Source organism: Pongo abelii, chromosome 23 (genome assembly GCF_028885655.2).
Source record: "Pongo abelii isolate AG06213 chromosome 23, NHGRI_mPonAbe1-v2.0_pri, whole genome shotgun sequence".
Lineage (NCBI taxonomy): Eukaryota > Metazoa > Chordata > Mammalia > Primates > Hominidae > Pongo > Pongo abelii.
This window is the reverse complement of record NC_085929.1, coordinates 51,412,156-51,435,697: the sequence shown is the minus strand read 5'-3', so window position 1 is coordinate 51,435,697 and position 23,542 is coordinate 51,412,156. Positions and strand designations below refer to the sequence as shown.

General features: G+C 51.0%; 1 protein-coding gene and 1 pseudogene across 5 annotated transcripts in view; one reads left to right on the top strand and one right to left on the bottom strand.

Annotated features, from left to right (window-relative positions):
* Nucleotides 1–23,542, top strand: part of PHF21B (PHD finger protein 21B) — a 130,657-nt gene that overhangs the window by 100,093 nt on the left and 7,022 nt on the right. For 4 of the 5 annotated variants that reach the window (XM_024240158.3, XM_054543783.2, XM_054543784.2 and 1 more), the window contains 5 exons: nt 14,010–14,061; nt 16,660–16,736; nt 18,744–18,798; nt 20,379–20,401; nt 22,029–22,187. In XM_024240158.3, coding sequence (XP_024095926.2) covers nt 14,010–14,061; nt 16,660–16,736; nt 18,744–18,798; nt 20,379–20,401; nt 22,029–22,187 — 366 coding nt within the window. The remainder of the gene's footprint in view (nt 1–14,009; nt 14,062–16,659; nt 16,737–18,743; nt 18,799–20,378; nt 20,402–22,028; nt 22,188–23,542) is intronic. The other variant, XM_024240157.3, reaches the window with a different exon arrangement.
* On the bottom strand, nt 7,668–12,707 carry LOC112130652 (large ribosomal subunit protein eL6-like; annotated as a pseudogene).

The window sequence follows — 23,542 nt, the reverse complement described above, 5'->3', positions numbered from 1 at the left end:
GCAAAGAGAGAGCTTGTGCAGGGAAACTCCCATTTTTAGACCCATCAGATCTCGTGAGACATTCACTATCACAAGAACAGCACAGGAAAGACCCGCCTCATAATTTAATTACCTCCCACCAGGTCCCTCCCACAATATGTGGGAATTCAAGATGAGATTTGGGTGGGGACACAACCAAACCATATCACAGGGTCTCTCCGTGTTGCCCAGGCTGGTCTTGAGTTCCTGGCCTCAAGCCTCAAGTGATCCTCCTGCCTCAGCCTCCAAAAGTGCTGGGATTACAAGTGTAAGCCACCAAGCTCAGACTCGGTTCACTTTTCCCTCCCTGTTGTGCCCTTCATTCCACAAGATTGAGTTGAGACATATTGGCCCCCAGGAGTGGTTTCTGACCACCCTATCCCCAACTGCAGCACCCTGCCCCGGACCCCCTGGGCCCCTGCAGCTCCCAACGATTCTTCCCATCAGTGTACCGTCATTACCAAAGGAAACCTGTTGTGCATCCCTTCACTTTTTCCTTTAGTTGTTCAACATGCCTTTGAGTTTGCTCCCTGCCAGGCTCCCTGCCAAAGGCTAGGGACATCAGGATGCAGGCAGCCATGGTCCTTGCCCTTGGAAAACTTGCTTCCATGGGTAAAGACAGAGATGGCTACCAAGGACTCTAACGGGTTCAAAAACGTGTGTCGTGAGAGAATTCTAAATGAAGGGCTACAGCAGATGAGGGCAAAGGGAGAGAGCTGTTTCCTCCTGAAAGGACTGAGGAAGGCTTTGGAGAGAAGGCATGGTCTGCAGGGGTAGAGGAGTTGCCAGGATCTAGCAGAGGACAGGAGGCAGAGGGGTAGCTCACCAGCCGGAGGGTACTGCATAGGCAATAGCACACGAGTGGGAAAGGATTCCACACACCCAGAGCAGTCAGCTGGGCTTTTGGTCTGCAGTGGAGGGTGAAGACAGGCATTGGAACCTGGTCCTGGAGGGCCTAAATGCAGGCTGACAAAGTGGAGCTTTATTCTTAGGTAATGGGGAGCCATGGAATATCTTTGAACAGAAGAATGACTTGATTATTGTCCTTCAACATGTCTAAAAAGCCAGTGAAGTCAAGGAGCTGCTAAGTGAGGCTGCAGCGTGAACCAAGTCTCCTCTGTGGCCTTGGGCCTAATCGTCTCAAGAAAGTCCGTTCCATCCTGTGGCAGTGTCTGCACCTGCAGGTGCACTGTGAGGCCCTGGCTCGGCTTGCAGCCCGAGGCTCCCATGATGACCCTTCTGTCCTCTCTTGGGGTTCAGCTGCACCCTTAATATTGGGGAAGGTATTCTGGGTGGATTCTCTTTGTTCTCTCAAAGTATTTAATGTATCTTAGTCAATTATTGTGCATTTATACAATTAGTGTAATTACATCTAATTACATAATTAGTATAAACATATGTGATGACTTAAATAGATCTTGCAATTACAGCATGTCCTGGGATAAAAATCCTTATTAAGGTTTATTTTAAAAGAGGACCAAGGCCAGGCGTGGTGGCTCACACCTGTAATCCCGGCACTTTGGGAGGCCGAGGTGTTCGGATCACCTGAGGTCAGGAGTTTGAGACCAGCCTGATCAACATGGTGAAACTCTGTCTCTACTAAAAATACAAAAATTAGCTGGGCGTGGTGGCATGTGCCTGTTATCCCAGCTACTTGGGAGGCTGAGGCAGGAGAATCGCTTGAACCTGGGAGGCGGAGGTTGCGGTGAACCAAGATCGCGCCACTGCACTCCAGCTTGGGCGACAGAGCAAGATCTATCTCATATACATACATACATGCATACATGCATACATACATACCAAGAAGAGCTGTGCTGTGCAGACTGCTGGACCTTGAACCTGTCAGTGAAGTGTCTGAGTTAGAGCCTGGAAGCCAGACAGCAGTAGCTGCCCCCAGAAATGTCATGGGATGAGCCAAGGTCAGCCAGTAGGGGTGTGGAGTTTTGTGAAGAAACATGATTGGTGTTTGTGCAACGCCACTGTCACTGCAGCTCCCCAGAAAGTGGCACTCGCCTTCAGCAGGGCACATGCAGGATGGCCAGCCCAAGGGTTGCTCGGAGCCACACTGAATGGCAACAGGGGCTGCAGCAGAAGGGGACGTCGAGTCAGCAGTGTTCCAGAGTGACCCGTGCACCATGGGGAGGAATATTTCAGTAGCTCTCGGACCCCACAAGGTCCATGTGGGGAATGGCAGAATGAGATAAGACCACCTAGGAGAGCGCTAGCTGCCGCCTGTCCATGCTCAACATGGGTCAGTTTCAGGCCTCACAGGAAGGGACTGTTGTTAGCCCGTGGTACAGATGGGGACGCTGAGGCCCAAAGGCACTGATCCTCAGAGGTGGGAGCCACACTCAGGCGTCTGGCCTCAGAGTCTGTGGTGTATGCCGTGAAGCCTCGCCACTGGAGACACCACCTCTGCCTTTGGTCAGGCTGAGTGGAGGTCAGGTTTGGGGTCAGAACCGACTGCTCGGGACCCGAACCGCTCAGTCGTGAAGAGGCTGCCCGATACTTTGGGTTATCATCCTTCCCTGATATCCCACTTGCAGCTCACAGCTTTTCCTCCATATGAAGATTATGGGTGTGAAAGGGGCCACATTACCAGCCTTCCCAGGGGGCCACAAGGCTGGCCTCACCCTCCCAGCCCCCCTGTACTTCCCAGAGATTCTGGCAGGTCAGTGGATCGTGGGATTGTGTTCCTGGCCCTGCATCCCTCTTTGCTCTGGCTGCTAGGGAGCTCACAGGCCAGTCTATGTCCCACCTCTAATAACTGTTAGGGCCTATGACATGGCTTCACCTTACTTTCCTAGGTTTACTGTCCTTTCTCCTTTCTTCCTTGTTTACCGTCTGTTTCAGCGTGTTGTGCAAATGCCCCACAAAACCTTTTCCTGGAATCAGGATGGATATCAGTAATGAACGCTCATCTCTTTGCTGTGTTCAAGCCCTTCCTGTGACCAAGGCCAAAACCTCCTTGAAGGGCCTGTCCTTTCGTGTGTGGCTGAGACTGCCCTAAGGACACTTGCTCATCTGCCCTTCCAGGTCACGGCCAGGGAAGCCAAAGTCTTTCATGATCCTAAGCCCAGGGCTCCCAGGCCGTGTACATCCCACGCCCCACTCCGCACCAGGCATGTGCAGGATGCTGAACACGGCTCGCCTGTTCACCCCACACAAGCACACAGAGGTGGGATCGTGTCCCCTTTAGGAGTTACAAACCACAGGCTCAGAGCGACTTGCCCAAGGTTGTAGCTGCATCTCAGCTTGAGCCAGCCGGGCTGGGACCTAACATCTCCAGCCTTTCTGACATCCCTCAGATGCCTCCTGATTTCGGCCATAACAGAAAATGACACCTACAGCAATACATAGAGAGTGGGGACCCAGGAAGCAACTGGGACTGGAGGCGGAGGCTGGGGGTGGGCGGGGCCACCGTCAGACTGAGGTTCCCAGGCTGCCAGGCTGCCTCAGCTGCCCTGGGGTTTCTCACAGCAAGGGTGAGGTTGCGGCACGGACGTGCTTCCTAGCAGGCTCCTCACGTCTGCAGTGCTCTAAAACGCATGACATGCGTGCACCTACAGGTGTCGAGGTGACGGGCAGCGGAAGCTCAGGGATGTGAGGTGGCAGTGTCCAGTGCAGGGCAGCGGCCATCACCCCACGCTGATCGCCACTGAGTCTCACGGCTGGCTGTGCTTCCCCTTCCTTCTCGCACTGTCCTCACGGCGGCTGCACGGTAGGCGGGGGCAGGAATTCCAAGGTTCGTTTTACAGTTGAGGAAGCTGAGGCTCGGAGGCAAACCACATGTACGATCACGGGGCTGCATGCTAAGTTCACACAGAACCTGGGCTTCTGGCTCCCGACCCAGGGTGCTCTCTGCTCCCTCCTGCCCCAAGGCCTACAGCCTGCCTTAGGACAGAGCTGCAGCCCTCTCTGGGGCCACCCATTGTCCTGGCCTCAGCCAGCATCTGAATGAGTCTGGCTGCCCTCAAATCAGCACATGCCCTGCAAAGGGCAGTCAGAGCAAGGTCCCAGCCCCGCACCTCTCTGGGCAAGCCCTGTTCACACATACGTTTCGGCCCTGTGCCCAGCCCTCCTTCCTGTGTCATATCTGCCCAGGGCTACTGCAGTGGACCCGGCCCGTCTCCCTGCCCCTGGATGGCTTCCTCCCTGTCTCTTCACCCTGCAAATGATCTTTCCAAAATTCAGAAATAACTAAGTCACTCCCTCTCTTGAAATCCATCCAAGCACCCGGTCCATCAGGAAGTCTCTGGGTTCACGTGAATGGACCTCTCTGTTTCAAACCCACAGCAACCCCAGATACAGTGGAGAGAGAGAGGATAATGATGGAGCTGAACGTTGCTGTGTCCCTAAAACACGGCAGCCAGGGACCCACACCCTTGACTTTCGGGCTCCAGGTTCAGAATTGAGCAAGGGTGACCCTGAGGGTGGGCAGCTCACACAGGGCAGTGGGTTCCAAGAACTCCTTGGGTAAGAGACAAGTTGACCAGGCTTCTCTGCTGGTCCGGGCCACAGCCAGACCTAGGGAAGTGCCCAGCGCTGAGGCAACTGCAAACTTGCTGAAAGGGAAGGGCAAGCGTGAGGGAGAGAAAAAGAAATAAATTGTGCCCAGCACTTCGGGAGGCCGAGGTGGGCGGATCACGAGGTCAGGAGATCGAGACCATCCTGGCTAACACGGTGAAACCCTGTCTCTACCAAAAATACAAAAAATTAGCCGGGCATGGTGGCCCGTGCCTGTAGTCCCAGCTACTCGGGAAGCTGAGGCAGAAGAAAGGTGTGAACCCGGGAGGCGGAGCTTACAGTGAGCCGAGATCGCGCCACTGCACTACAGCCTGGATGACCGAGTGAGATTCCATATCAAACAACAACAAAAAAAAAATGAAAGAAAGAAATTGTGCCCAGGTAAGTCTCGACAGAATTCTAACATATACGAGATCTCACGCCAAGGGTGGTGATCAATGAAATCAACATTTGGAACATGAATTTATTCCAGATGAAGTGAATTGTGCTAAATGCTCTAGCAACAGCTTTTAAATAAGTGTGTTTAAGATCCACAAAGAAAGCAATAGTGTCTAGAAATAAGGAATAACGAAGCACAAAAATCAAGGATATAAAACAAAATTAGATGAACATAAAAATTCAAAAATCTGATGATGAAAAACATGGCGATGAGATGACATTTGAAAAGCTTACTAGACGGCAGGAACAGAGATAATTAGTGGTTTTGAATAGGACACCGTGCATGGAGCACAGAAATGCAAACATGTAAAAGAAAAAATACTCAGGAGCAGGCAGGGACAGAAAGCAATTAGGGAAACCTCACTTTCACCTCATGGAGCTTTCAGCAGGAGGGAGTGGGTGTAGACTGACGGGGCAGGTGGAGAGGCAAAGCTGAAGAATGTCCCAGGATTGAAGAGCATCAGTTTGAGTTTTTAAGTCAAAAGTAGACTCCATCTCTCAGGCGGGATTAATAAAAGCAAATCTAGGAGGCTAGAAATTCATGTCAGAGATAAAGAGAAAAATCATAAAAAACTACCAGGGCAAAAACAGCAGAATGACGGATGTGCCGGGGGGCCTCCAGCAGCCTCAGCCAGACGACCGCAGACCAATAAATATCTGCAGACTGCCGAGGGAAAGTCGCTGCCAACTCAGTATTTTATACCCAGTTAAGTTGTTTTTCAAGAGCAAGGGCAAAAGAAAGACATTGTACACATAGGAAGACTAAGGGTTTTATCACCCACAGACCATCCTTAAAAGAACTGTGCTTTTGCCAGAAGATAGATGAAGCCAGAGACAGCCAGTGGGTCCAGTTTTGTTTTACAAAGCAGATAAAAGGAGAATTCTAGGCAACAATAACAAATTGCTTGGAGGTGATGTTTTAGAGGGAGTTAGAACATGCCAACAAGAGCAGTGTAATTTGGGGAAGAAGAATAGAAATATTAACTCCAGCCTTTATTAGAAAAGTGTATAGTTAGAAACATATGCTCAAAACATTTAGGCTAATCAGTGAAAAAAATGTAATGCCACCTATAATTTCTAAATCAGCAGAGGAAAAAAAAGTGAATGTGGAGCTTTTTTTCCCAAGAAGTAGGAAATGAAAAAGGATACACTGAAAATACAAATAAAGTAGAGGAAATAAGTCCAAATAACTCAGTAACCATAATAAATGCAAATGAAATCTTCCTACTTTTAGAGAAATGAAAACAGGCTTAAAAACAACACAATCCAGTTGTATGCTGTTTGTCAGAGGCATACCTAAATAACACCAGACAGGTTGAAAGGAATGAAAAAGACATATTAATGTAAATACTAAAGGTACATCCATCAAGATAATTTAACAGTCACAAACTTATGTGCACCGTAGCAACATCGTTTGGGATATGTATTTGGTGCAAAAGTAATTGTGCAATTACTTTGCACCGACCTAATAGAATTGTAAGGCAAATTTGACAAATCCACAGAACACAGTTTTGAACACACATCTATCGCAATGAAGCCAGTTGATCCCACAGGGCAAAAAGACTTGGCTGAGCTTCCAGAAGGAACAGAGCAGCTACTTAGAACTGAGACTCCCCCTGCATCCCCTATAAACTAATAGCAACAAGAATTTTTTTCTTCATTTTGTGGATTTCAGACATGAGCAGAACATCGGCAGACTGGGCAAGAAGTGTTAGTGTCGTCAGAGGCAGCAGAGGTCAGGGCTGGGCAGCAAGCCGATGGTACAGTGAGCAGTGGCCAGGAGTGGTGTAGGGGACTCCAGAGAGGGCCAAGGAGCCACAGGCTGCAGAAAAAGTCAGTGGCATGCACTCCCTGAAGATCAGAAGTCCATCTTGAAGTGCAAAAGGAAAGGGAGTGTCTGAACTGGCTTTAGCTTAGACAGGGCCGGGTCAGGCGAAAGCTGGGCCTGAGATAATATAGAGAGAATGTGCTGGAGGAGGGAGTGCTTGGTGTTGTCAGGTCTTAGAAAGTGCCAGGCAAAATATGTCTCCTGGAGGGATTGCACCTGCAATCTTTAAGGCATCCAGGAACAGGGAAGGTGGAAGAAATGCTCTTTGACCATGGGGGAGAGGCAGAGGAGGCATGGTTAACCAGAGAATCCCACAGAGGGATGAAGAATGAAGTCAATTGCCTTGGCAGGAGAGGCAGAGCCTTTGAGTTGCCTCTAGAAGGCTAATATAATCCCTTTCCCACCTGCTACAAATCTCCAGTATAGGAAAATTCGGCTCATTTAGTTATGTTTAACAACAAAACATCAATATGAAGCTGCTATAAGCAAAAAATACAGGAAAGAGAAGCTATTTTTACCATAAGATAAAGAATACTAGGAAAAAAGTTTGATACCCTGCTGTGATTTTTTTAAAAAAAGAAACTTAATAAAACAATCAGCACTAAGAAGGAAACTACACGGGTAAAATACACAGATTTACGGAAGAGATGGCTAAGTCGCTAAATTACTGGAGAGAATTAACCATGAGCTGGAATTATTCATGAAAACATAAAACCATCCCAGAAATGGATGCATAGCTGAATGAACACAGAGGGCCATGGATACAGCAGAAGACATGGTAAGGGACACCAGAGGCAGAAGGGGGAAAAGTATACGAAATTCAAAAAATAGTTATTTTATTTTTATATATCCTTTATTAGGTTCTTCTTAAGAAATTTAGAACACCAATTTGTGAGGGATAAACTCCACTCATCAGGGCAAACACAGATCTCAGGTAGCCCTGGAGCTGAGCTTTGATATTCAGTAAAATTTGTGAGTCTACAGCTTTTTGATGATCAACCTTGCGCTGCCCTGTAATCTTGTACTTCTCTGTTTCTGTGTCGAAGAGCTCATCTTTCTGGCGTCTGGGGTTCTGCAGCTGCTGCTGCTTGAATTAAGCATCAGTAAGATGTATTGGGATTTTCACATTGCTGATACCAATTTTGGTTGAGGTGGCAATGGCAAATTTCTGGTGTGTCCTCAATTGAGGACCAGAGGTCCAGACACAAGTAACAGCCACTGCCCGGCTCTTCAGGAAAACCGCCCTCTTGCCTCTGTGGTGCCCAGTGAGGATGATCAGAAGGTCCCGGGGGTGATGCTGGCTTGTAATTTTCTCCCATGCTGACTGAAGGGGTTTTTGCCATGGCTCAATAGCTTCCAAGGCATATCTTCAGTAGGAGAATATCTAGGCATTTTGTGAAGTTGAACCAGCTGGGTACCGTCATTCTTGTCACCACCAGCTGTTTGTAACAGTTGCAAGAACCTTCTCCTTCTTTTTCTTTTCAACCTTGGATTTAGCGGCCGAGTACTTCCTCTCGTACACAGCCTTTTTGGAATACATAGCAGATTGGGAATATCTGTCAATTCCTCTGACAAGGATGGGATTTCAGCTTCAATGGGGCTTCCCCCTTGGGCTTTTTAGCTTTGAGGTTCCCCCTTTTCACCTTGCCACCAGCATCAGCTTTCTTGGCTTCGGGTTTCTTCTCCTCAGTATCCCACTTCTCACCATCTTGCAAGACGGGAAAGAGAACTCAATAATGAGTTTTTAAGTTTCAGAGTAAGTGAAACCTACAGGAGGCAAGCAAAGAAGATACAACACATGTATAATGGGAGGCATCAAAGAAGGAAACCAGAATGACAAAAACGTTTCCATAATTTCCTGCAGTGAGGTGAATTTGGCTGTCCTGTGGTTGGCATTGGCTCCTGTTTCCTGTTCATAACCTGTCCTCAAATGAGTGTCAGTGGAGGGGACTCGGGGAGGAGAAGATGATGTGAGGAAGCAGAGGCACCACATTCCCAGTGTTCTCCCAGCCCAGCCTTCCCAGGTCAGGCCAGTAAAACGGCTGCCAGCAGCTCAGGGCATCCTAGAGTCCCTGCCACTGTCCAGTTAATCAGACACAGGGTCCAGAAGTGATATTTGAACCAGGTGGCACCAGACTGCTGCCAGGCTGGTACTGATTGGCCGAGCTACTGGATGGCCCCAGAATTCCCAGTCAGGCAGCTCTGCAGCCCCCTCAGCTGCTCCACTGATCTTCCACCTATGTGAGTGCACATCTCACAGGATTGAATTTGACAGACCCCACTTTTCATGGTATGTTGATGCTTCACTTTTTGAAATATAATTCAAGGAAAGTGTCCTGAACTTTTAAAAAGACTTTATAATCTGCATCTTGAAAGGACACATTGGGTCCCAGGGACAGCTGATGTGTGCTCCAGGGGGAAAATGTGCAATGCTGAGACACACCCAGTGAAGTTACTGACTGACTGTGGAAACAAAAGAATCCTGTAGGCATCCAGGCCAAAAAAAAAAAAAAAAAAAAAGAGTCACTTTAGAGGGAAAGCAGTTAAGCTGGTGTCTCACTTTTCCACAGCCACATTTAATTCCAGAATACACTAGAGTAACATCTGCAAAATAATAAAGGAAAGAAAGAATGAGCCAAGGATTTCATATGCAGCCAAGCTGTCCTTCAAGTTTAAAGGCTCCAGATAAAAAGTTGTAAATCTAACCGGGTGCGGTGGCTCATGCCTGTAACCTCAGCACTTTAGGAGGCCGAGGTGGGCAGATGACTTGAGGTCAGGAGTTTGAGACCAGCCTGGCCAACATGGTGAAATCCCATCTCTAGTAAAAATACAAAAATTAGCTGGGAGTGGTGGCGGGCGCCTGTAATCCCAGCTACTCAGGAGGCTGAGGCAGGAGAATCGCTGTAGCCTAGGAGGTGGAGGTTGTAGTGAGCCAAGATCGTGCCACTACACTCCAGTCTGGGCGACAAAAAAATGTTGTAAATCTTTGGAGAGCTCAGGAAATGTTCCATGAGCCATTTATGAGAAACTGCTGGAGACCCAAACCCAAGCAACCAAGAGACATGGGGAAACTTTGGTACCAGCACTGGGGTGAGCATCAAATGTATTTAACTGTGGGTGAGGATGTCAGAATAGAGTTTACATATGATATGCTCCGATAATATATAAAAGATTCATTTAAGTAAAATTGAGAGGAAAAGAAGGGAAAGAGTTTAAATATGATGTGCTCCGATAATATATAAAAGATTCATTTAAGTAAAATTGAGAGGAGAAGGAGGGAAAGAAGGTGGGAAGTGGAAAGAGTTCTCAGATTAGCTTATCTGTAGCAGTTAGGACTTTAAATGAATCAGAAAATACCCTTTAAAGCTGAAAAATTAAAGAGAACTATTTTTAACAGCAGAGAAGTAAAAATCGGAAAGGAGTAAACTATTCGAGATGATCTGGAAAACCCAAGAGAATTGCTGAAAAAGCTGCAGACAATAAGAGAATTTGGCATTGCAGCAGGGTGTAAAATTAATGTAAAAATATCACTAATCTTCATAGCAACACAGTAACCTGTTAGAAGCTTTATACACAACCCCATTTACGATTGCAGCAAAAAGATTAAATGCCAAGAATAAACATAATAAGAATATTCAATGTATATTTGAGGAAAAAATTTAAACCCCTCAAGACAGAAGGAGGGAAAGGAGGAGAAGAAGGAAGAAAAGAAAGGAGAAAGAGAAGAAAGAAGAGGCTGGGTGTGGTGGGTCACGCCTGTAATCCTAGCACTTTGGGAGGCGAGGCAGGCACATCACTTGAGGTCAAGAGTTCGAGACCAGCCTGGCCAACATGGTGAAACCCCGTCTCTACTAAAAATACAAAAGTTAGCCGGGCTTGATGGCAGGCATCTGTAATCCCAGCTACGTGGGAGGCTGAGGCAAGAGAATAGCTTGAAACCAGGAGGCGGAGATTGCAGTGAGCCGATATCATGTCACTGCACTCCAGGCTGGGTGACAAGAGCTAAGCTCCGTCTCAAAAAAAAAAAAAAAAAAGAATAAGAACAGAGGGGCATGTCATAGATTTAAGTAGGAAAACTTAATAATATAAAACTGTCATTATGCCCAAAGTTAATTTATAATTTTAACATTCCAGGAAATCCACCAACTGATTCCCTCATTCTCAGAGTTCCCTAAGATGGTTTCTAAGTTTCACATGAAAAAATAAGAAGAGCCAGGAAACTGAACAGGAAAAACAGTGAAGGGATATTCTCATCCTCCCGGATATTAAAATAGACCCTAAAGCCTTGAGAACTGAACGTGTGGCAGGAGCTCCTAGAGAGGCAGATTTAAGGAACAAAATAGAAGGCCCAGAAATAGACCCAAATAGATCTATGATAATTTAGTATATGATTAAAGTGGCTCCTTAAGTCAGTGAAACATGGGAAGATGGAATTTTCAGTAAATGGTATTGGAACGAATGGTGGCCATACAGAAAGCAGTGAGCCCCGACTTCCCACCGGGCACACCAGGATCTGCTCCAAATGGATCAAAAATTTAAATGTAAAAGGTGAAGCTATAGAGACTAAAATTATTTTATTACCTCAGTACCTCTAGCCAGGATCCAAAAAATCAAAACACTGCAAAAGAAAATATTGATAAGTTTTTATTACAATTTAAAATTTTAAAAATTAAAAATTGATACATTTTAAAATGTTTACTACAATTTAAAAATCGATACTCCTTTTAAAAACATCTAGATGCATGGCAACAAAATGAAAAAAGCCCCGCCTGAGTGGAGCCTGATTCCCAGCTCCTTAAGTGTGAGCTGCCCATGGTTACTTACTCCCAACAAGTATGGGCTGGGGGCACCGGGCGGGCACAGAAAGGGTGGCTTTGCCGAGTGGAGCTTGGCAGACACACTTCAGCCAGTGACCAGGGTCACCAGCAGCGATGAGTCAGGTGGGTGGTCTGCGCCCTTGCTGCGATGTGATGAGAAGGTGTGTTACCTCTGTGGTCTTCCTCCCCCAAACCTACCACCCCAGTCCACTTATGAGGAAAATATCAGACAAATCCCAATTGAGGGTGGCTCTGCAAAATACCTGACCAGTCCTCCTCAAGCTGTCCAGGTCATCAGAAAAAGGCAAGCTGAGAAACTCTCACAGCCCAGAAGAGTGTAAGGAGGCATGATATCTAAATATCATGTGGGATCCTGGGACAGAAAAACAAAGGGCTGGGCACAGTGGCTCACACCTGTAATCCCAGTGCTTCCAGAGGCAGAGGTGGGAGGATCACTTGAAGGCAAGAGTTTGAGACTAGCCTGGGCAATGTAGCAAGACCTCATCTCTACAAAAAATTTAAAAATTAGCTGGGTGTGGTGGCGTGCACCTGTAGTCTCAGTTACTTGGGAGGCTGAGGCAGAATTGCTTGAGCCCAGGAGTTTGAGGCTGCAGTGAGCTATGATTATGCCACTGTACTCCAGCCTGGTTGACAGAGTGAGACTCTGTCTCTAAAAAAACAAAAAGACTAAAGAAATCCAAATAAAGTATGGGTTTTAGCTGATAATAATGTTGCCAATGTTGGTTCTTTAGTTGTGATGAACTGGGTGTGGGGTATACAGGAACTCTCAGGAATGAGTCTTGCAACTTCCCTGGAAATCTGACATCACAGTAAATAAGCCAGCCCCATAAATAAAAGATAAGCGGGGAAAATATATTGCAAGTCATATCCCAGACAAGGAAATATTGACTCACAGATTCATCAAATACTCACGCGCACCTACTCTGTGGCCAGCCCTGAGTGAGGCTCCAGGAGTTGGTCTTCTTACAGCGTGGTGGCTGCAGAACTCCTGGCAGGCTGTCTCTCAAGGCCAGCAAGAGAGCCTCACTCCCGTCACCAACAGGGGTCTTATGTAACATCATACGCCACAGGAGTGGCTCCGGCACCTCTTTGCCCTGTGATGTTACCTTTTCCCGTGGTATTTTCAATCCTGCCCACACTCAAGGCAGGGAATGATACGGGGTGGCTACACCGCAGGGTAGGGGCTCGGGGGCCATTCTAGATTCTGCCTTCCACCACCGAAGAATGTCAAATGAAAAAAAAAAAAAGCCCTAGTGAGCTCTGTAGACAATACAGTGTCATGAACTTTTCACAAGTCAAAAACAGGCAAGGGCTGGGTATGGTGGCTCATGTCTATAATCCCAGCACTTTGGGAGGCTGGGGCAGGCTTGTACCCAGGAGTTCAAGACCAGCCTGGGCAACATGGCAAAACTCCATCTCAACAAAAAATAGAAAAATTAGCTGGGCACGGTGGTGCACACCTGTGGTCCCAGCTCCTCGGGAGGCTGAGGTAGGAGGATCACTTGAGCCCCAGAGATTGAAGCTGCAGTGAGCTGTGATTACGCCAGTGCACTCCAGTCTAGGCGACAGAGTGAGACCCTGTCTCAAAAAAAAAAAAAAAAAAGATAAAACTAAGTGCCACCCTGTTTCATAAGTGATAGAAATATATGCATGTGTATACAAAGTCAAGGAAATGGTCATTACAAAACTGGAGAAGGATTAAGATCACTAGAAATGAGGGTGAAAAGAATGAGATAAGGGGAGGAACACAGAGAGATGCAATTTATGGGTCAAGTGTCAGGTTTTGAGTTTATTAGTAGGTTCATGATGTTCAATTTATTATTAAATAAAATGAAAGCCGTGAAAGGACCAACGATGCAAATGTGTTATGAACCAGTGATGTATTATGTGACAGTGATTAGCCCAGCTGTGTGCACCTTAGCTCTTTAAAGTATGTTTGAATACGTGTATCCAGTGTTTTCAAGGAGCCCCTCCAAATTGAGCTGTAGGTGCTTTCTTTGGGAATCCTATTTCCCTATGTTTCTTAGAAACTGACTTGGTGTCTGGAGTTGGGGGCCTTAGCGGTTGGGGCACCCATAAGGAGTAGCCCAGCTATGTGCACCTTAGCCCCTTAAAGTATGTTTGAATACGTGTATCCAGTGTTTTCAAGGAGCCCCTCCAAATTGAGCTGTAGATACTTTCTTTGGGAATCCTATTTCCCCACGTTTCTTAGAAACTGACTTGGCATCTAGAGTTGGAGGCCTCTGCGGTTGGGGCACCCATGAGGTATCGCCCTGCACCTGCCACAGCAGATGTTTGTTGAGTGCATGAATGAACGTTGACAGTTGTGTTAATGCTCCTTTGTCTGTTCCTTCCCCCAGAAAATCGCCTTCATGGTAGCGCTAGGCCTGGTTACCACGGAACACTTGGAAGGTAAGGAAGGATCCAGGTAGCAGCAGGTTGGGCTGGGACTGACCCGAAAGCCAGGGTGTTGGGGGCCAGGTGTGATGACGGGTGGTCTGGGCTTCAGCAGCAGCTGATATGGGTAGAGCGTGGCCTCACACTGCTGCAGTGGATCTCAGGATGTCCTGGCTCTGATGGCAGTGTCTGTGTATAAACCACCTCCCAGGAGGTCTGCCCCAAGTGCCTGAGGCTGGGTGGCTGTCATCAAAGACGAACAAGACAGAGAAACCTTCCAGGCTCGCCCTGGCTCCATGACTATGCACAAAACCCACTGTGGCACTTCCTTGTTTCAGCGGAGGGACCCTGTGGGCTCTCTGCCCTCAACACAGGGAAATGACAAGAGGCAGACTACCCGGCCCCACCACTTTCTCAAGTGTGGGCAGGTTACTTCTGTGTGTCTCAGTCTCTTCATGTGTAAAATGGGTAATGGCCGAACTGTCCTCGGGGGATTGTCGGAAGCAGTGCCCAGCACAGTGGGAGAGCTGACCACCAGCTCCCCTGCCGTCAAACTAGCCTGCGGACTTCATGTGTGCCACCAAATGTGTCCGTCAAAATTGGAACAGTAGTTTATTTGAGCAGAAAGGGCACTGTGACTCTACGAAGGGGCTGTGTGACCTTACAGATGAGGGCAGCTTCACGTGGGCCGTGAATATCATCGCAGATTGATGAGGGCAATCTCAAGTGAGCCGTGAACATCATCCTAGAATCTTAGGGCCTGGGAAGCCTCGAAACCAGCCCCCTTGGGGAAGCCCCCATGGGGAAGCCGAGGCCAGGGAAGCTGATTCACTTGCCCAGGGTCCCAGGGCCAGTTGATACCAGGCCCAGGCTGGAATCCAGGCCTCCTGACTCCCAACCCAGAACGTTTTCCACCACACCCACCTCACCCGCAAAGGCGTTTTATAAAGGGAAAGCACGTACCCTGCTAAACCTGGATGCAGGAAGGTTCGCCCAACGTTCCTCTCCTTCAAAGCAAGAGGGAATGAAGTGAACCCCCGCAGTGCCCAAGGCACTAGCAGTCTTGAAGGTAGAGTTTCTCTCCATTGCAGCAGGTGAGCCAACGAAGCCCAGGGGAGGGGAGAGACCTGGCTGAGGTCACACAGCTCATCCGGGGCAAGTGGGAGCAGAGCAAGCCTTCCCGAGCTCAGCAGAGCCCAGCGCGCGGGGACCCCAGCCTGCCATGCAGGCTCCGAGAAGACAGCCGTCTCCGTTTATGTCCCCTGGGTCCGACTTGCTCCCTGGCAGCAGCCAGGTGGGGAGGGCCAGGGAAGAGCCTCAGCCTTCCAGACCCCTGGGCAGGGAAGACCCCTGCAAGCAACCCTTGCCCCTGGCGTTCCTCACCCTTCTGCATGCATGGTTGGAAGGCATTACCCTCCAGCCAAGCTTCCTTCATAAGAACATCTGTGAGCTCACCACCGGATGGTGTGATCTTGAGTGTGATGAACCCCGCTGCCCTCGTCTTGCCTTTGGGAACGGTTTAATCTCCGACCGAAACGACAGCACCACGGAGGCTGCATGGAGCTGTGGGGACAGAAGTCTTATGCTCAAGTCCCGCCTGTGCACTGGCCGGAGTCCCTAGGCAAGGTCCTTCCCCACTCCGAACCTCAGTTTCCTCATCTGCAACACGGGGAAAACTGCGCCTGTAAACTTTGTGAGGTTGGTGAGGGACTGAGCAAAAAGTGCTTTCCTAATAGGCGTGATCATTATTGGTTTTATAAATAGTCCTCATTTAGAAACCTCTCCCCAACCTCTGCTGTGATATCCTTAATTCTTTCTTTCTTTAGACCCTGTGTTATTCCACAGAAGGTCTGAGTGCCTTACAGAAAACAGGCTGAGTAATATTGAAAAGGTTTAAAAAGCAAAACTAGGTCTGGGAGACAGAGATTAGAAGACGCTAGCACAGCTGCACACGGAGAGGCAGGTCATGGGTCCCGCCTGGGGGCCAAAGCAAAGAAAAAGGAAAAGAAAACACCGTCAGTGTGGCCGTGCCCCCTCTCGCTCGCATGCGAAGGATTCCTGCTGGGGGCCGCATTGGGGCAGAGGCCTCCTGGGTAGAGGCTTGCTCCTGGGCTTCCGGGAGCTGGGAGCCTCACCCTGCAGCTCACCAGACCAGTGGGTATCACCAGACCAGTGGGTATCACCGGACCAGTGGGTATCACCGGACCAGTGGTATCACCGGACCAGTGGGTATCACTGGACCAGTGGTATCACCGGACCTGTGGGTATCACCGGACCTGTGGGTCTCTGCCATCCTGCAGGTCCCAAATAATGGCCATGAGCCGGATAGGGACACACAAAGAGGACCCCATGCTAAGAGTGGGCACCTGGATTCTGGGTACCTGCCAGCCTCCCACCAATCTGTCATTCAGCCTGAGGCCACCAGAGCTGTCCTGCCATGGAGTCAGTGATTCCTGGAGGCCCTAACCCACCCTGGGCCACTCTGTGGCATGGATGCTGAGCAGACAGGCTTCAGAGCAGGAGGGGATGGTGGTGCCCAGGGCTTGGCAAGGAAGCATTTGGGGTTCCCAGGGCAGGCAGGACCCAGTAACCGCTGTGTCTGTGCCTTTCCAGAAATCCAGAGCAAGCGACAGGAGCGGAAGAGAAGAAGCACAGCCAACCCTGCCTACAGCGGGCTCCTGGAGACCGAGGTGGGGGACCCGCCAGCCCCATGGCACCAGGAGGGTGGAGGTTCCCAGTGCACAGCCTCCAGGAAAAGTCCCAGGGCCTCCCTCATTCGCTTTCCTAACTACCCCCCTCGTCTATCCCTCCTGGGAGTGGGGCTGGGGAGTGACTGTAAATCGTCTCTCTCTCATCACCTCCGAGTTCATTTGCCTGAATGATGAGGCAAATCTCTGGTCACAGGCAGGGCTGGACACCCCGGCCTTCCTGGACCACCTCACACCTCGTCTAGAGGCTGTGCAGTGGGCTTATGGCTGGGAGAGGCTGAGGATGTGCACAGCCTGGAGCAGGCAGGCACCATAAAGAAAGGCCCAGAAGGGGCTGGGTGGGTGTGGCCAGTGCCCTTCCCTACTCCCAGTTGGAGCATCCATCCCCAGGGATGGGGGTGGGAATCGGAGAGCCTGCACCAAAATTGGTCCAGTGCAGCAGGGTTGGGACTTAAGGATGCCGTAGGGGAGCACGAGGGCCTCTCCCATGAGCATGTCCCCAGGGAGAAACCAGATCATAAATGACACCATCCTGCCCTTGTAAATGACAGTCCAAAATTCTTAGGTTAAAATCCTAATGTCATCTCCCCAAAGCCAGCTCTGCAGGGTCTGTTGGGACCTTTAGCTCAGAGGCTCAGGGCTTTCTTAGGGGCAGCGTCTTAGAGTCTTTCTCTGGGATGGAAGCCGTTTCCTTAGAGCTCCGAAGTCCAGAGCTTGGGGCAGTTGTCCTGAGGGAAACGATGTCCCCTGAGGTCAGTGCCTGGTATGTTGCAGACGCCAGCTCTGTGAGATCTGGAGGAAGGTGAGGAAAGTGCTGTCTCACTTCCCAGGGTGCGGGCTAGTCTGGGCCACTGCCCAGAATCCATGTCTTGGGAACCTGAGTTCAAGTGGGAGGGAGGCATTTTGCACAGAGTGGCAGCCAGTTCCAGGCTCTGCAATTGCCCTGTCCGTGGGGAGAGCCCACCGTGGGGCGTCCTCTGGCCTGGTCAGCCTGTCCACGCCTTTCCTCTGCTTCTGCCTGCCCTGCTCCTGTTCCGAGAACATGCTCCACGTGGGCCGTTTCATACCATTCACTTCCTCTTCCTTCATCTGAGCAAGCCCTGTCCCCCGACTCAGACCCTTTGTAAGAACATCGTGGAAGTGTTTTCAGCCTCCACCCAAGGAAATGGTGTGTTCTCCAGACAGGGAGGGCTTCATTCCTTTTGATTTGTTCTTTCCTGAAAATGTGGGCTGCTCTGTGGACGAGGCATTACCCTAGCTAGGCTCCCAAGTCTGAGGCCAGGGCCAGAGACGGTGTAAGCAGGTCAGGAGTCAACCCAAGGCCCCCCGACCCTGAGCCTGGAACAGGCACACAGCCTGAGGGGGCCCTTCCCCAGGTCCACAGCCTGACCACACCGAGAGAAATGGTGTCAAATCTGGCCACACAGTGTTACAACAGCCACAGCCAAAGCCACTTTGAACCAAGGTTTAGACCGGTGTGGCCTGTGGTTGCCAAAGCCAGGACTAAGGCTGCTCTTCTGGAATGTTCCAGAAACCTTTGTCCACATGTGATGTTTAAGGCCACATGCCAAGAAGTGGAATTTGGGGGAGCCAGTCTATAGCACCCATTTCTCCACCTGACTTCAGACCCAGTTGAGAGGCAGGAGACAGACAGGTGGAGAATGTGACATGCACCGTGTGACTGTTGTGCCCCACTGACGGCCCTTCCTGAGCTAGACGCACCCACAGGTGCAGAGAGGGTGTCCTAGGCCTCCTGCAGGCAGAGCCTTTGCCGACTTCCCTGCCCCGCCCTGCCCCACCCTCAGCCATCCCTGCGTGCTTCTGCCCTGTATTTGCTCCTGTTTCTGCCTCTGGCAGGGGGTGTCCAGCCAGAGCCTGGAGCCCTGGGTGGGAACCCTGTCCCAGAGAGAGTCCTGACCTGGGGTGGCGTCACCATCGAGGAGAGTCTCCAGACGATGGGGTGTGTTGTTTTGTTTTCTGTCCCTGCAGAGGAAACGGCTGGCCTCCAACTATCTCAACAACCCCCTGTTCCTCACAGCGAGAGGTGAGCACCGGCTTCAGGCCTTCTGCCAGAGCTGCTCAGGGCCGTGGGGAGTCATCCTGGGTGGTCCTCCACACCTGGCCCTGGGCAGGGCTGCCTGCCTCCCACTGGGCTGACCTGGGCAGAGGAAAGTGAGGACGCTGTGCTGAGAGGAGCCTCCCACCTCCCCGCTCCTCCTGCAGCCTGTGTGTGAGCCTGGAGCTGTGGTCTGGGAGAGGTCCACAGCCTGGGCCGTAGGTGTGAGTGTGACCGATGGGGCCTCTGCAGGTGTGACCCAGCCCAGGTGCTGCTGCTTCCATACTCCCCTGGAGACAACCTCTCTTCCCCACACGTGGGCGGCCTCTGATACCCCTGGGCTGGGCTGGCGCCTCTCAGCCCACACCTTGCCCCCCTCCTGTGTCTGCTCTGGGCATTGGAAGCGCACAGGCTGGACAGGGGTGGGGATCTCAGCCCAGTTCTGCCTCTGCCTCGCTGTGTGTGTTGGAGCCGAGGGCTCCTTCTGTACAAGGCATTGGGCCAGATCTTCAGGCTGGAACCTGGCCTAAGGCCTCTACCTGTGTCTGCAGGGCCCCTCCCTCCTCTGCCAGCCGTGCCCCAGTGCAGGACCTCAGGGAGCCACATCCCTGAATTCAGACAGCAGCAGGAAGCTGCCAGTTCTCTTCAGTTAGAAAACCATAGTCCCACGAGCAGGAAATGACGGCCAGCTTCCTGGGATTCTGTGTAGCTTTCAACATGTCACCATCCCTCCCTGGGCCTTGGTTTACTGATCTAGAAAGTGGGCCCATAGCTACCTGCTTCTCAGAGCTGGGACAGTGACTTGAAGGGTGAGTGTGACTGCACTTTGTGAGCTGTCGAGAGCTGTGCAGACGCCGGAACTGTTCTCCCACTGGGTGGCATTATTTGCAGACAGATCTGATATAGAACCTGAAAGATATATATGTTTGCGATCATTAAAATGTTGGTTTGGTATCATTTACTAGAATGAGAGTGGATTACAGTTAAAAAAGAGTTGAAAATAAGTCACTTTCAGGGGTTCTTGGAGCGATGGTTCCTTCCCCCGGGCAGCTCACTGCCACTGTGTCCTCAGTGAGCACAGGGGCCACATGAGCTGTTCCCATGGTGGTTCCTAGCTGTGACCAGAGCTGAGATCCTTACTCCCATCATGCCCTGGGGTGAGAGCCCAGGTAATCACAGGGCCTTGTGATACCCCCATCATGCCCTGGGGTAAGACCCCAGGTAATCACAGGGCCTTGTGATACCCCCATCATGCCCTGGGGTGAGAGCCCAGGTAATCACAGGGCCTTGTGATACCCCCATCATGCCCTGGGGTGAAAGCCCAGGTGTCAATGGGGGCCTTGTGATATTCCCATCATGCCCTGGGGTAAGATCTCACGTATCACAGGGCCTTGTGATATTCCCATCATGCCCTGGGGTGAGAGCCCAGGTATCACGGGGGCCTTGTGATGCTCCCATCATGCCCCGGGGCAAGAGCCCTTGCCACATGAGGCCTCATGGACTCCAGTCCTTATCTGTGCTCCTCTGACGGCCACTAACTTGTTCTCCGCCCTTCTTCCCTGTGCTAGCCAATGAGGACCCCTGCTGGAAGGTACGTGTCCCCTCCCTCTGTCTTCACACCTCGGGGGTGGAGAATTTTCAGTACAGTCCTCGTAGGGTCCCTCCTGGAAAGAGGGAAAGAGCCCGGAGTGGTGCAGAAGGCCTTTCGGTTCTGCCTTTAGGTGCTAAGAGCTTTGTGCAACACTCAGCCAGCTTTCCAGCCAGCCAGGCAGCGTCAAGTCGGGCATTGCCACAGGGCTCTGCTCTCAGCTTCAAACAGGAGCCCTCCCACCTCAGAATTGAGGATGCAGAGACTGCAGGGGCCACTGAGGCCCAACTGGAAGCAGCCAGCTGGTGCCCACGGGCCTCCACCCTGGCTCCACTGGCCTCAGTGTGACCTGGGCAGAGCTGGCCCTCCCTGGTCCTCTGTTACCCGTTTGAAAAGAGGCTGGACTTGTTAATCCCCAGGGACTCACCCCACACACCCACATTTCTGTGATCCTGTGGGGTCCCCATCCCCTACCCCCTACCTGTGCACACACCACATCCCTGATTCCCAGAACATTGGCTGGTCATGACCTCGTTCATGGCACGATCTCAGAATTTATTCAGCGTTTTTCTTCACTGAATTTCTGATCTAATTCTAAAGGAACATTCTTGTCCCTGCATGCTTGTAATGGTCAAGCCTCGAAGAAGCAGTAGGTGATGATTGCAGTCAACTCCGGTTAGGCTGTGTCATTTTCACAGTAGCCCTGCAATAGCACTGGTTGGTGCTGGGGGGCCTGGCGTGTTTGTCTGCAAACATCTTGTGCTCATCCAGGGCGGGCATGTGGACAGGGGACACCTGGAGCCTGAGCTCTGTCCCCACAGAGCCCACAGACTTGGAAGGGCCTCGGCTTCGAGGCAGGCCGCCTGGATGCTGGTCCCGGCTCCACCTCCAGCTTGCTGTGTGACAACTGCCTCACCCTCCCTGTGTGACAACCGCCTTTCCCTCCCTGGGCCTTTGCATGACACAAGGGGTGGAGATAGGGACCTCTGAGGCCTCGTCTGAGGGCGTTGCCCCTCCTTCAGGGACATCCGGTGTCCTTGTGGCACGGGCCATCCCAGAGGAGAGCTCTCTGGTCTTTTCCAGCTCTGAAGTTGGAGCATGCTGTTGACGCATGGATGGTGAACAACGAGCCGAGTACAGGGTCTTGGCCGGGGCCACGCCGCTCCTCCAGGCAGCGTCCACCTAAGCAGTGGGGGCCGGGAGGGAGTGCTGCATGCATCACTGGCCCCACTCCCAGCACACAGACCTCTGGCGCAACATAGACCCTGAGGGGGCTGTTTTCTAGGCTGCAGCAGGGCAGCCTGCCTTGTTGCCCGCACCTGGCGTCCAGGTCTTAGCCCAGAAGAATCAGGTTATGGGAGTCACACCAGGCCCGATTCCAATGCTCAGTGCCCCAGCCTCTAGTAAATCTGGCCCTGTGGGTGCCCCCCCTCCTCCCAGCGCCCAGGCCTGACCCAACACCGTCGCCCTCCAGGGTTTATCCCTCTCTCTCCATAGAGCTGCTGGGAAACGTTGGCAGAAGAGCGGCCACATGTAGGTCAGTCACAGCTGCCTGGGCCTGGCCCTGGCTGACCGGCCCCCGCTGACCTAGCTGTGGCTGACCTGTCTCCTGCCCTCCCTTCTCTTCCAGAACGAGATCACCCACGATGAGCACTGTGCCGCCTGCAAGCGAGGGGCCAACCTGCAGCCCTGCGGCACCTGCCCGGGGGCCTACCACCTCAGCTGCCTGGAGCCGCCCCTCAAGACGGCGCCCAAGGGCATGTGGGTGTGTCCCAGGTGCCAGCAGAAGGTACGGGAGGCTGTGTGACCCCCTCACCCCAGACTGGCATGGAGGTCCCCACCGTAGGCAGAGAGAGACAGGGCAGAGGAGGGGTGAAAAAAAGGGCTTGGGTATAGGAAGGCTTTTTCAACCTCAGCACATTGACATTTGGGGCTGGATAATCCTTGGTTGTGGAACTTTGTCCTGTGCATTATGGGATTTTTTTTTTTTTTTTTTTTTTTGAGACGGAGTCTCGTTCTGTTGCCCAGGCTGGAGTGCAGTGGCACGGTCTTGGGTCATTGCAACCTCTGCCTCCTGGGTTCAAGTGATCCTCCTGCCTCAGCCTCTCAAGTAGTTGGGGTTATAGGCGCCCCCACCACACCCAGATAATTTTTGTATTTTTAGTAGATGGGGGGGTTTCATCATGTTGGCCAGGCTGGTCTCAAACTCCTAACCTCAGGTGATCACCCGCCTCAGCCTCCCAAAGTGCTGGGATTATAGGCGTGAGCCTCTGCGCCTGGCCTATTATGGGATGTTTAGCAGTGCCCCTGGCCTCTACCCATGAGAGGCTAATGGTGGCCTTCTTTCAATAATGGCCTTTTAAAAACCTGGATCTTGCTTTGGGGAATCTAGTCTAAGGAAATCATCCAAATAGGGATAAAGTTTTGTGCACAGAGAAGCCCCACACCGTTTATTTACAAAAGACTAGAGGGGAAGCAGCCTCTCCTCCCAGCAGCAGAAGAGGGTGGAATAGCCCAGCTCTGCACTCAGTGAGACATTCCGTCAGCATCCAACAGGTTTTTACAAAAAGTGTGATTCTCTGGATCGTGTTCACTATATGGAATTAAATTATAAAAATAAAAAACAGGCTTTATAGCTGCTATATAGTTTGGGAATCAGCCATCTGAGAAAAACTGCAGAGTAAAAACCCTGGGAGAAAACGCTTGGGAGTGTGGCCCCTGAGTGTGGTGGGTGGCGGGTGGCAGCAGTGCTTGGCTTCAAGTGTGCCTTCCACAGATACATGACTTGTGTGGTCATAGGGAGTTACCTTTCTTTCTCTCTTTCTTTTTTTGGTTTTTGAGATGGAGTTTCGCTCTTGTTGCCCAAGCTGGAGTGCAATGGCGTGATCTCAGCTCGCTGCCACCTCCGCCTCCCGGGTTCAAGCGATTCTCCTGCTTCAGCCTCCCAAGTAGCTAGGATTACAGGCTTGTGCCACCACGCCCGGCTACTTTTTTGTATTTTTAGTAGAGATGGGGTTTCACCAGGTTGGCCAGGCCGGTCTCAAACTCCTGACCGCAGGTGATCTGTCCGCCTTGACCTCCCAAAGTGCTGGGATTACAGGTGTGAGCCACCGCGCCCAGCCCGGGAGTTTTAATACTTTATTT